This window comes from Dryas octopetala, chromosome 4 (assembly GCF_963921425.1).
Source record: "Dryas octopetala chromosome 4, drDryOcto1.1, whole genome shotgun sequence".
In the NCBI taxonomy this organism is placed as follows: Eukaryota; Viridiplantae; Streptophyta; class Magnoliopsida; order Rosales; family Rosaceae; genus Dryas; species Dryas octopetala.
In genome coordinates, this window is record NC_141369.1 from 12,201,849 (window position 1) to 12,215,437 (window position 13,589).

At 36.4% G+C, this 13,589-nt stretch overlaps 2 protein-coding genes and 1 pseudogene across 2 annotated transcripts; all 3 read left to right on the forward strand.

Moving 5' to 3' along the window:
• The first annotated feature begins 3 nt into the window (after positions 1-3).
• LOC147286899 (uncharacterized) lies at positions 4-2,474 on the forward strand. Its single transcript, XM_086240849.1, has 7 exons — positions 4-656; positions 753-858; positions 939-1,572; positions 1,738-1,817; positions 1,904-2,044; positions 2,130-2,180; positions 2,445-2,474. Exons 1-7 carry the CDS (start codon positions 4-6, stop codon positions 2,472-2,474), a joined length of 1,695 nt encoding a protein of 564 aa, XP_086096975.1.
• Positions 2,475-5,103: 2,629 nt separating this feature from the next.
• LOC147286900 (uncharacterized) lies at positions 5,104-6,928 on the forward strand (annotated as a pseudogene).
• Positions 6,929-9,537: 2,609 nt separating this feature from the next.
• LOC147286901 (putative disease resistance protein RGA4) lies at positions 9,538-12,802 on the forward strand. The gene is made up of 2 exons (XM_086241553.1): positions 9,538-12,514; positions 12,740-12,802. The coding sequence occupies exon 1, from the start codon at positions 9,538-9,540 to the stop codon at positions 12,430-12,432; it is 2,895 nt and encodes a 964-aa protein (XP_086097679.1). The 3' UTR covers positions 12,433-12,514; positions 12,740-12,802.
• Positions 12,803-13,589: the final 787 nt, after the last annotated feature.

Sequence of the window (13,589 nt, forward strand, 5' to 3'; positions counted from 1 at the left end):
GGTATGAAAGTCCCTGAGTATTATTCTTCAAATGTTAGAAGTCTGGTATCAATGGAGGATTTAAGACTTGTTGGAATGAAGTCACATGATTGTCATATCTTCATGCAACAATTGCTCCCTGTGGCCATACGTTCAGTGTTGGAGAAGCCTGTGAGATATTCTATAACCAGATTCTGTTTCTTCTTCAATTCTATATGTAGTAAAGTGGTGGATGCTTCTATACTAGATAAGATGCAGCAAGATCTAGTGCTTACACTTTGTTTGCTTGAAAAGTACTTTCCACCATCATTTTTTGATATTATGGTTCATTTAACGGTGCATCTCATTAGAGAAGTTCAGTTGTGTGGACCAGTTTACTTCAGATGGATGTATCCGTTTGAACGGTATATGAAAGTGCTAAAGGGGTATGTTCGAAATCGCCATCGACCCGAGGGTTGCATTGCCAAGTGTTATATTGCCGAAGAAGCTTTAGATTTTTGCTCTGAACATCTTTCTACTGGCAGTTCAATTGGAATCTCATCAAGACACAATCAAGGATCTTCTAAGGAATGTATGGCCTTATCTGGTGCTTCTATACATAGGGTTGATCGTGAACTTTTGGACCAAGCTCATCTGTTTGTATTAGAAAATACATATGAAGTGACACCTTATATCGCGTAAGACAATCCCAGATTTCCTTTGTCTTTTCATTAATTATGTCTTTGATTAGCTGAATTCTCAATATTAATTGAGGAATCTCAAATTTTGTGTAGTGATCATATGAGCTATTTAAAGGCTACAAATCCTAGGTTCAAAAAAAATGAGAAGTGGCTGCAAGATAAGCACAATCACACTTTCATTCTTTGGTTAAAGAATCGAGTAAGTTTAATTTGTTCAAAGGATACACGCCACTGTATGTAAGTAATTCCTGTATTTTATTAGAATGCTTATCCTTACAGGTTAGATCTGAACTCAATTGTGAAACTCATGACATACCAGACACGCTGAGGTGGCTAGCTGATGGACCATGCATGGAAGTCCCAAAATTTGCAAGTTATTCCATTAATGGGGTTCATTTTAATACTAAGGCTCGTGATGACGTTCGGGCTGTTCAAAACAGTGGCGTGTGTTGGCAAGGGGAGACAATGCAAGTTGCATCTGCGAAGGATAAAAACCCCATCATTACAAATATGTGTTTTTATGGGGTGATCCAAGAAATATGGGAACTTGATTATTTCAAGTTTAGGATACCTATCTTTAAGTGTGATTGGGTTGAGAGTACAAATGGAATTAAAATAGATGATCTAGGCTTTACTTTGGTCAATCTTAGTAGGATAGGTTCCAAGCATGATCAATTTGTTTTGGCAAGACAAGTGAGTCAAGTCTTTTACGTGGAAGACCCTGCAGATGCTGCTTGGTCTGTTGTTCTATCAACCCCAGATAGAAATTACAATGATGTCGATTATAATGATGATGAGTTAGGGGATAGTATGGTTGACCATCAACCTTTTACTAGAGGCCTGCCATCTATTGAGACATTGGATGAAATGGTTAGAGACAATCCTACAAACTGCATTAGACCTGATGGTGAGGGTATATGGATTGATAAGTAGCATCAAAATGGCATTTATATAAGGTAACTGGTTATTTTTGGTGTGGCAATGATTGTGTGATTTATTTTTAATGTGTGATTTGTTCTTAAGTGTGTTTCTGCATGTATGAATTATTTCTAATGTTTTTTTATTTCTGGTTCTGCAGGTGCTTCACAACATTCTTTGCAAGATAGGCTAAGTACTCACCAGCTTAAAATCTGTGACTTCGGGAGTGCAAAAGTCTTGGTTTGTTTTCTGCATCCAAGCATTCTTTAAATATGCTCATTCTGGCTAATGGTTTTACAATACTGAATTGGATGTACATTTGACAGGTAAGAGGGGAACCCAACATATCTTACATCTATTCGAGGTACTATCGAGCACCTGAACTTATATTTGGTGCAACTGAGTATACCACAGCCATTGACATTTGGTCTGCTGGCTGTGTTCTAGCAGAATTACTGCTTGGACAGGTAGGTGTTGTTCTTCTTTAATGTGAGTTTCCTTTATCTTTAGACTCACATATATGTGCTAACTAAGTAATGCCTATTATGCCAGCCTCTATTTCCTGGTGAAAGTGGAGTAGACCAGCTTGTTGAAATCATCAAGGTGATTGTGAGCTTTGAATTTTTTCAACTTTAAATGCAGTTGGATAATGAGGAATAGAACATTCGTATATATACTTATCTTGGAATGGGTTGAAAACTTTGCATTCTATTCATTCTGACACTGCTGGCTCTTTCTAGACAATCTTGGTTGGCATGTCTTTTTTTATTGGCAGCTCCAGGAAAATCTAGATTGCTTCATATTGCTTCCCTTTGAGTTGCATTTAGTTTTTTTTATCTCATGATGATTTATGTGATTCTCGTGCAGGTTGTTCATTCTAATTTACAAGGTCTCTAGAAATTAAACAAGGATCCATTTATAAGATCCCTAGAAAATTAAACAAGGATCCATTTACAAGATCCTTCATTAACATATCTATCTTGCAAAAGTTACACTGTGCTAATCGATCTTTGTATTGTCTCTATTATATATACTTCTTACTAGTTAAATATATACTCTATTTACAAACTGTTTCATATCATTTCATTTCATCCTAGACAATGGCGCTAAAGAGAGTGGCTTCCTCGAGGAAGAAAACCTCCAAATCAAAGGTAGCTGAGCCTCCTGTAACTGAATCGAAGGTGACAAAGGACACTGCTACCACAGATAGCTCAGTTAATGGAAAAAGGAAGAAAAGGGGGATGGTTACAATGCATCGCATTGTAAGGCGAAAAATAATGAAAGTCAAAAAGGTGGTGGAGTTTAATTCAAAAGGGCAGCCACATGGGAAGGCAGCAACCGAAATGCAGTCTTACATTGGGACTTTAGCACGTACAAAGATCCCAATTACCATAAAGAAGTGGAAGGATGTTACGGAGGATATGAAAAATAAAATTTGGGAAAATGTAGAGGTAAGCAACAATACTTGGTTATTTATATGACTAGTACATCATTTAACTAAAACATTATATAGTATCATTTATTTAACTAGTACATCATTGATTGTAGATGGCTTTTGTGCTGAGTCCTCAATGTAAGAAGATGGTGTTAGCATCTGCATCAAATAAGTGGAGAGAATTCAAGTCTAGGCTGACATGTAAATTTGTTCTCCCTTACAAAGATCAACCTGAGCTATTAAGTGATCCTCCTAAAGACTATCAATTTATTGACAAGTCAGATTGGAAGGAGTTTGTGCTACATAGGCTTACGGATCAGTTTGGGGTAAGCTATTACTTTCTACATATATTTTCGTACAATTGTTGCCTTTAAATTTGTATATAACTCAATGTGTGGAAATATTCTGTTTTGAAGCAACTTCACGAGGAACAAGTGGAGAGGAAATCTAAGCATGAGTATCATCATAGACTATCGCGTAAAGGGTATGCTGGTTTGGAGGATGAACTGGTTAGTGTTTACTTTAACTGCCTTGGTACAATGATTATTAAACATGAACTGGTTAGTGTTTACATTTATTTGTTATTTTAAAGATGAAAACAATGCCTGAGGGGGGGTTTGATCGAGCAACCCTTTGGATTAAAGCACATGAAGATAAAAATGGGAAGATCCCAGATGCAAAAGTAGCTGAGACTGCTGCCAGAATTGTAAGTAAGCTATAGATATTCCATTGATTATAATTCTGCCAATGTTAGATTTGAAAGTGTTGAGTTCTTTAATAATTTAATTTATCTTGGCTTTATTTCATGTATGGTTGCATGATGATTTGAAGAAACAAGTATCTGAGGGGACATTATGTACTTCTGGTACCAGTGATGTGCTAACAATGGCATTAGGGACCCCTGAGCACTCAGGGAGAGTTAGAGCTGTGGGAGGTTATGTGAAGCCCAGTTCTTACTTTAACTTCCCTCCACGAAAGAGTATGAAAGAGAGAATAAGAGAAAGTGTCAAACAGATCATGGAAGAAGAGCGAGAGAAAATAATAGCAGAGGAGCGAAAATATTGGATGGATAAATTGAATTCAGTAGAGGCAGGGAAGAATTCCAAGGCTGAGGGACCAACCCCATTAAAGTTAGTCCCTATTCCCCGTACTCCCCCAACTCCCCATACTGCTGAATATGGCTCTGATAAGGCAAGCACCAATGTGGAGAAAAAAGTTGTGAAGAATATTGATATGAATGTGGAGAAAGAAATAGAGATAAATGAGGAGAATGAAATTGAGAAGATTGAGAATATGGGCATGGAAAAGATTGATGATCCAAAGGAGGAGAAGCACAACACGAACATGTTGGATGCTGACTGTGTCGACCTAGACTATGTGAGTGACAAGAATAGTGTTTCGAAGGTATATATTTCATCCTAGCTTACCCAACGTTTAATTACCTTAATTTTTTGTTGTGAAAGTCATTAAATTAACTTCTATTTTATCTTGGCTATTTGCACAGGAGAAAAAATGCATGTTGGCTGTTGGCTCACTTGAAAATATTGTTGCATACGCTACATTACTTGAAGTTGACGATGCCAACCCACCGACACTGCATGGTGTTCCTTTGGCAGAGGGATGCCTGCGGGTTGCAATTTATACTTCGTTGGATGACTCAGTTTTGCTTCCCATCCCAATTAAAGACGAAGTAGTAACTGTTGGTCAAGCTATTGGGACAATTGTAGCATGGCCGAAAAATCTTGTAACATATCAGAAGCAGCAGGAAGTTGGTGCGAAGGTATGTTTTTATGTCTCACCTAATTGTATTGTTGTAATTTTAACTGATTTGGGTGTTTTTAAAAGCTACCTCTAACATATATTGATAATTTAACCTAGAAACGTGCCAAAAGAAAGGGCGAGAAGCAATATAGGGGGAAAGGGATTGTGTTGAATCTTCAAACAATGCCTACGCCACTGAAGTTGTTGTGCATGTATGCACAAAATGTATTGAATGATGAGGGTACAATCAACTTTTTAATAGAGGCAGATGTTTTTGGGGCAACTCGTAAAACCCACCTTCTGTGTGAAGATATTGTCCAATTTGGTGGCATGGTTGAAATATCAGCAACCTGCATTGTCGTTTACATGAGGTATTTAATGAGACTACTTTTCTATACATATTTATATCCAGCAAAAGAGATTATGCAATTACTTACGGAATATTTTTTTAGGCACCTCTACGATGTGGTAAAGAGGTCAAAAATGCTAAGTATGGTTGGTTTTGTTGACCCTGCGAGAACTGGTGCGATAGGGTGTGGAAATGTAACTGAAAGATCAAGGTACTTGGCAGATAGGTTCGCTGGATCTCGTGATGATAAGATTTTTTTGGTCCCTTACAATTCCGGGTAAGTTAATCATTTATGTGGTCATTGTAAATACTGATTTCCAACCATATAAGGTATTTAATGAGAATTATAAATGTGTAGATGTCATTGGATGCTGACTGTTATCAATCCGGACAAGGAGATTGTCTATTTCATGGACCCAATGAGAAGACGTCTGATCGGCGATGAATGGAAAACTGTGGTAGACAAGTAAGTTGATTAGACGCCTCATCAGTTTATAAGTTCATTTACATATATCAGCAAGTGTTAAAATCATTTGGTTTTTCATGCGATAGTGGGATTAGAATCTTCAATGCTCAAGGGAATAGGCAAGGGCGTAAGGCAGTAATCTGGAAAAATATGGCGGTAGGTTGGCTTGTTTGTAGTTTGCTTTAAAACTCAAATAATAGATTGCTAAGTGGACTGTATATGTGCTCATTCTAATTAATGTTTATTTGCATTTAGGGCATTCCTCAACAGCCAAGTGATAAGGAGTGTGGCTATTTTATTATGCGTTTTATGAAGGAAATAATTGAAGATGAGAGCTTAGCTTTTGTGAATAAGGTATGCATTAGTGAAGTATAAGTAACTTGCCATTATGTTGGTCATGTGAACTCTGAGTAGTGATATGAAAATTGTCTTTTACTTGGAAATGTTGAAATTCTTTTCTTTGTTTTGTGGCTGAAAAATTGGAAATGTAGTAAAGGAATAAAAGGAAACAAATTAGCTTGGGGGAGTCTGTTTTGGGTGCGTGCAGATTGGGAATACTGGGTGGATTCTTTCAAACTTGTGGAAGTGACCATGTTATATAGCTAGGCCCATGTTTGATGATCACTTGCATGTGTGAATTTGAGGTTGATTTCAGTTTGATTCTAATTAATGTAGTTATGCACTTATATTATTAATAACAAATTCATGAGTGGTCTGGTGCAATTTCTTTAGGCCATTGGGGGATTCTGTTTTGGGTGCAGTTAGCTTAGGACATTTTGCTGGTTATATATGTGTGCTTGATTCTTAATTAATGTAGTTGTGCACTTATATCATGAGTTGTCTTGGCCTTTTTTACCTAAGGGGCATATTGTTTATTTCTTTATTGGATTCATTATGTTTTTATTTTGAGTTGAATTTTCTTTTTAATTACTACTCCATTTTTGCCTTGTTTCAGTGGGAGCGAAGGAAGGACAATACTTATACCCAATAAGATATCGATGAAGTCCGGGCTGAATGGGCAAACTTTGTGGGGCAGTATATGTAGATCGAGTAGAAGGTGGATTTTTGACGTATAGCATTTTTGAACTTGATTTTGTAGGCCATGTGTTTAGCTAGACTAGCTTGGGGTATATATATATCATTGATCACTTTGCTAGCTTCTTTTGGGTGCTGCCAAGATTGATAGCTAGGCTTAATTAATTGCTAGATTAGATTGATGGCAGCAAATTGGTAGATTAGAAACTTGATGGTTGATTTTTGAGTTATAGATGGTTTTTGTGTATGGCATGGCTGGTTGTGTGAATAGCATTGGGTTTAGAGAGTAAACTACATATATACAATTACTAGCTACCTTGAAATTCCTTTTAATATTTGGTACTTTATCAATTCCAAAATCCTTATTTATTGTGGATTAGTTTAAATTTGAGCAAATTGTGATTTTGTGAATTAATGTATAATTTATTAAGAATGTTAACATTATAAAGGGAAACATGCTACTTGGAACAATGGTGTTGTACCAAAAACACCTAGGTAGCTATTTCAGGTACTGCATGCCTATGTAAACCAAATGTAAACAGGAACATTTTACAACAATTTTTCTGACGAAATCGTGGTCTGTAACATTAACTTACAATAGTTCCATATTAGAAACCGTTGTATAATCCATAACAATACCACACAAACCTTAGAAAGCCGATGTATATAATATCTATAGACATCTAATTAAACTTGAAATTACTATCTTACACAACGGTTATATAGTTAAAATCTGATGTTCTTAAATTCATAATACAACGGTTTCATATAAACACCGTAGTATGAAAGACATATATACATCTCAAACACCTATTTTTAGAATGACCTATACCACGGTTAGGATCCAAAAACCGTTGTTTTAATGAGTATTTCACCTTGTATTAGTAAACGTAACCGTTGTGTATATATATACTCAACAACAGTAGCCTTTAAACCATGAGATTTTTAGGATGTATATACAACGGTATTTTTGTCATTACCATTGTGGTAATATAATGAAGACAACGGTTTCATATAAACACCATAGTATGAAAGACATATACACATCTTATACACCTATTTTTAGAATGACCTATACCACGGTTAAAATCCAAAAACCGTTGTGTTAATGAGTATTTCACCTCGTGTTTATAACTAAAATAGTTGTAAAATACATGTATTAGTACACGTAACCGTTGTCTTGAGAACATAAAACAATGGGTTCGAGGAAAAAACCGTGGTGTAGTTATATACTCAACAACAGTAGCCTTTAAACCATGGGATTTTAGTATATATATACAACGGTATTTTGGTAATTACCATTGTGTTAATGTAATAAAGACAACGGAAAATAACCGTTGTGTAATGGTACCCCAATAGACGTCGGTCGATTAGACGACGATATTTTGGCAACTTACACAACGGATAAAATCCGTTGTGTTTTACGTTTTTTGTAGTAGTGCACAGAATAAAATAAAAAACTGATGTTGTAAACTAAGTTAGTCATCCGTGAATTGCCAGCCCAAAAGAATCATCCAGTAATACTCCATGTTACAGGACTTATGTCAATTTCATAGAACTATATTCACTATACCAAATCATCATTAGCTCTAACAAATTGCCTTAAAGATTAATCTTCAATTCAATTAATCTTTTTTTTGTTTATTACCGGGGAGGGGGGAGAGTTCGAAAGTGGGGGGATTCAACTATTGTCCTCGGCCAATTAAGCCAATTCAATTTCACTTCAATTCAATTAATCTAATAGGTGCATATATTAAACTTGAAAGAAATTTGGCTCATACAGGATTTACATTAAACAAAGATTTTTTTTTTTTAATAACTATAATAATAAACAAAGTTATACATATCAATCCAGCTGGGTATGGAATATTTTTTTTTCTTTTTTGGTCCGAAGCTGGGTATGAATGTTGAAGTTAATTTGGCTCATACAAGAGAAGAAGCTTTATAAGTTTATAGTAAACAGAACCTTATTTTTATTGAACAAATCAAGTCGACCGTTGAAGTTCAACCCGGATCCAGGTAGGTGTGAATCTTCAAGGCAGAGACTGTCTCACCAAGACAAGACAAGATGGCGTGAAAATTTTTGGTTCAATCGCCAAATTGTCTTTTTGGTTTAACTTTTATCAAACAATTTGGAATTTGTGCAAAAATAAAAAATAAAAAAATAAAGAAAACAATTTGGCTCACAAAAGATAAATAAAAAGTCATGAAAATTTTATTAAACTAAAAAGAAACACGAGGAAACAAGCCCAGCAAAATGCGCGTGCCAGCACAATTTGGCCACTTGCAATATATAAAGTGCACATGCATTCTGCATTCACAATTAACAATTTGGAATCAATGTAATATAATAATTTTTTTTTTTTTGTCAGAAGCTGGGTATGAATGTTGAAGGCAATTTGGCTCACACAAGGAGAAGTGTTATATTAAACAGAGACTTATTTTTATTAAACAAATAAAGTCGACCGTTGAAGTTGTATATGGATCCATGCAGTTAGCTAGGTGTGAATCGTCAAGGCAATGACTGGCTCACCAAGACAAAACAAGACGAGATGGCGTGAAATTTTTTGGTTTAATCACCACATTGTCTTTTAATTTGCTTTAACTTTTATTAAACAATTTAATTGGTATCTGTGAAAAAAACAATTTGGCTCATAAAAGACAATTAAAAAGTCATGAGAATCTTATTAAACCGAAAAGAAACACGAGGCAAGCACCCCCACAGAGAACAAGCCCAGAAAAATGCGCGTGGCAGCACTTGGCCACTTGCATTCTGCATTGGCCTAACACAAACAAGTCAATATATAAAGTGGGTAGAACAAAGAGCATAGCACGCGCATTCTGCATTTCTTACTTCATATTTCTCATATTTCTCTTTTTCACTTGTAATCTGTTTCAAACGTACGTTAAGAATATGGCTGAAGCACTCGTTAATGTACTCCTGGAACGTTTGGCTTCGATCACCATTGACAAGATCAACCGAGAGCTGAAACTAGTCACAGGTGTTGACAAAGAAGTTGAAGATCTCACCCACAATCTCCAACTTATTCAAGATGTGCTCGAGGATGCAGAACAGAGACAAGTGAAGGAGGCCAGCGTGAGACATTGGCTGAGTGAGCTGAAAGAAGTTTCCAACGAGATAGACAACGTGTTGGATGAGTGGAGCACTGAAATTCTAAAACACCAAATTCTGAAACAAGATGAGGAGGAAACTCAAAAAGCTCCTCTTACTAAGAAGAAGGTACGTTTCCACATTCCCTTCCCTTTTTCTTCTGGCAAAGTCAATAAAGTCCTTCATCGCCGTGACATTGCTCTAAAGATTGAAGGTCTAAATGAAACGTTGAATAAGATTGCTAATGACAGACAAAAGTATGAGTTTAAGTTTCAAAACACAAAAAGACACGGTGGTGAACATCTTGGACGACAAAAGACTTCTTCTCTTGTTGATATATCGTTTGGTCGAGAAAATGAAAAAATAGATTTAGTAAGCAAGTTGGTAAATGAGAGTAGTCAAGAAAGGAATGGCCCCCTTATCATTCCTATCATAGGGCAGGGAGGAACTGGAAAGACAAGTCTCTCCCAACACGCCTATAACCATCAAAGGGTGAAGGCTCATTTTGATTTGAGAATATGGGTTTGTGTCTCAGACCCTTTTGATGAGATCAAAATTGCTAAAGCTATCCTTGAAGGTCTTTCTGAAAAGGATGCGTCAAATTTAAATGAATTGGAAACTTTAGTACAACGTATAAAAGAAAGGATTCAGGAAAGGAAATTCCTCCTTGTCCTAGATGATGTGTGGAATCCAAAACCTAGACAGTGGGAAGAACTAAGCAAACTTCTGCGCAATGGAGGTATAGGCAGTAGAATCTTGGTGACCACACGAAAGGTGGAGGTTGCTAAGATAATGGGAGCAAACAAGAACATAATCCATTTGGAGGGGTTAAGTGAAGAAGATTGTCGGTCATTGTTCTATTACTTTGCGTTCAATGATTGGAAAAGAGACAACCTTAAAATGTTTGAAGATGTTGGCAATGATATTGTAAAAAAGTGTAAGGGGTTGCCTCTTGCTGCAAAGACTTTAGGTAGTCTCATGTGCGGTAAGAAAAAATTGAAAGAATGGCAAGATGTTTTGAATAATAAGATATGGGAATTAGAAGAGTTCGAGCAAGAGGTTTTCCAACCGCTATTACTAAGTTATTATGATTTGACCCCAACAATTAGACGTTGTCTTTTATATTGTGCTATTTTTCCAAAAGATTTTGTGATAGATAAAGATGATTTGATTAAGTTGTGGATGTCACAAGATTATCTTGATGTTGAGGGAAAAAAAGAGCAAAAGAAAATAGGTCAAACGTATTTTGATGAGTTAGTAATGCGGTCTTTTTTCCAAGATTTTAAGAGAGATGTCGATGAAAATATAATATGGTGCAAAATGCATGATATTGTACATGATTTTGTGCAATATCTAACCAAGAAGGAATGCTTTATTATGGAGATTAAGGATTCTAATGAGAAAATAGAGCTACCAAATGATAACATTCTTCATTTGACTATGATGTTTGCCTATGGGGGTTCATTTCCTATTTCTTTTTGCAATTTTAAATTTTTGCGCACATTCACAACTTTTGATTCAAAAGTTACTACTATTGGGCCAGATTTAATTTTGCAATTGAAGTTTGTGAGGACGTTAAATTTGAGGGATAACCGTATCAAAGAAATTTCTAAAGAAATTAGTAAATTGATACATTTGAGGTATCTTGATCTATCTAAGAATGATGAGTTGGAGGAATTACCCGATGCTATAGGTGAATTATTCAACTTGCAAACCTTGCGAATTGATAGGTGCTGGCATCTCAAAAAAGTACCCGATATGGGAAGGCTAATTAAATTAAAGCATCTTCATGTTTGGGGCACCCGGGGTGCAAACATAAAAGGCATTGGGAGATTAAGAAATTTGCAAACGGTAGATGAGTTTCATGTGGGTGCGGATAATGAAGGAGGATTGAAGTTAGAAGATTTGAAAAACTTGGACCACCTTCAAGGGAGTCTTAGGATCACACACATATGTCGTACGGAAGATGCGAGTCAGGCTGAGAAAGCACAATTGGTGAATAAGAAAGACCTCCTTCATTTGAAACTGGATTTCGGATGTGACTGTCAACATAGTGAAGATGAAGAGCATAAAAACGATGGAGAAATACTGAATGCCTTACAACCACATCCAGGTTTGGAATCTTTAGACATCACCAGGTGTTTTAACACGACGTCGTCTCCCAATTGGCTGATGTCTTTACAAAATTTGAGAAAGCTTTGGTTGGAGATTATAGATTGCACGTTTTTGCCTCCTTTGGGGAAGTTGTCATCCCTGGAATCTCTGATTATTTGGAACTGTAGAAAGACTGGAAAGATAGGAGTTGAGTTTTTGGGATTAATAGACGACAAGCAAACATCATCATCATCATCGTCACAGTCACAGACTTTGTTCCCCAAATTGAAACGCCTCGAATTCTATGAAATGTTTAATTGGGAAGAGTGGGAAGGAGTGGAAGGGTGGAGGGAAGAGGAGGATTCTCCTGATCAGATTACAATAATGCCCTCCCTCTCTACCCTAACATTTCAAAGCTGTCACGAGCTAAAAACACTGCCCAACTTCCTGCGGAAGACACCACTACAGAATTTGGAGATCAACCACTGTCCGTCTCTTGCCAATGCTTGCAAAGAAGGAAGTGGTAAGGAGTGGGACAAGATTTCTCACACCACAAACATCAGAGTGTATCCTCGTGGAGTTCGGATCCAGCAAGACAGATGAATCCTGATTCATCTGAGCTTTGCATCTTCGGTGAGTGAGGAGCTCTGCCAATCTCCATCATCCAGCTCTGCTACATCTTCTTGTAAGTAAACTCTTATTTATTTATCTAATTCTATGCCAAATATTCAGATATTAATTAAGAAAATCCTTACTGGCCTGGCATGAATTCATTTTACCAAAAACTAATGTCAAATGTATAATTCAAAGGTATTCTGAGTCAAAGTTAATTACTTCATTTCTATCTCTAATTTTGTATCATATATATACTTACTTACTCTCTTATTCGTTTTGGCCTCTTTCAATTCAGACTTCAACTTCTTCTTCCAACAACCACAACTTTTGTAAGAGTAAATGCCTTCAACTTTTGTGGACACCTGGATCATTTGTAATATCATATTTGTATCCTGGTGAGCTTTATGGCATCAAATTGAATTTATAAAATTTTGAATACCTTTATTTTCAGCTTGTTTCTCTTACCTTGGTGCTGGTTGCAGGGTCAAAGATGTTACTGGTTGCTTATGATATTGTGCTTCCTCTAATGCCGGAACTCAACTCCATCCCTATAAACTGCACCTGTCTTTACATGTCCAGCTCAGTTCCTTCTAGATACAGGTAAGTGCAGAGCTTTAACATGCAACTCATCCATTTCGTTTTTAATTAGTCTCTGGAGATATCAACAAATTAAGTTGCTCATATGAGGTAATTATATGTATGCAGGAAATGATTATTAATAGTCATGAAAAATGCCGAAAGATTTCAAGCACCCTTCTTACTTCTTTATCCTGCGCACTGTTGTTTGATCTTTTAGTCTTTTGGTTTTGGCAATGGGCTGGGTGTCATCCCCCCACAGCCTCCTTTCCCTGTATTTCTGTTGTTAAATGTATGAGTCATCAAATTTTAATTCTTTTTTTGATTTTATCTATTTCCAAGACTTGGCTTACCTACTTGGCCCAAACCCTTGAAGATCATCAATGTATATATTTTGTGAAAACATTAACCCTGGTGTTGGGTCTGGTCTCTGTTCCATTTGTTTCTCTTGCAGCTACAATATATTCTACAACATTGCTAGCAGAGTTACAACGAATGTGAAATTATTTGGCCAATGACCTGATGGCCAACATGCATCAAAGAATTCTCATCAAATGTTTGTTCTGCTT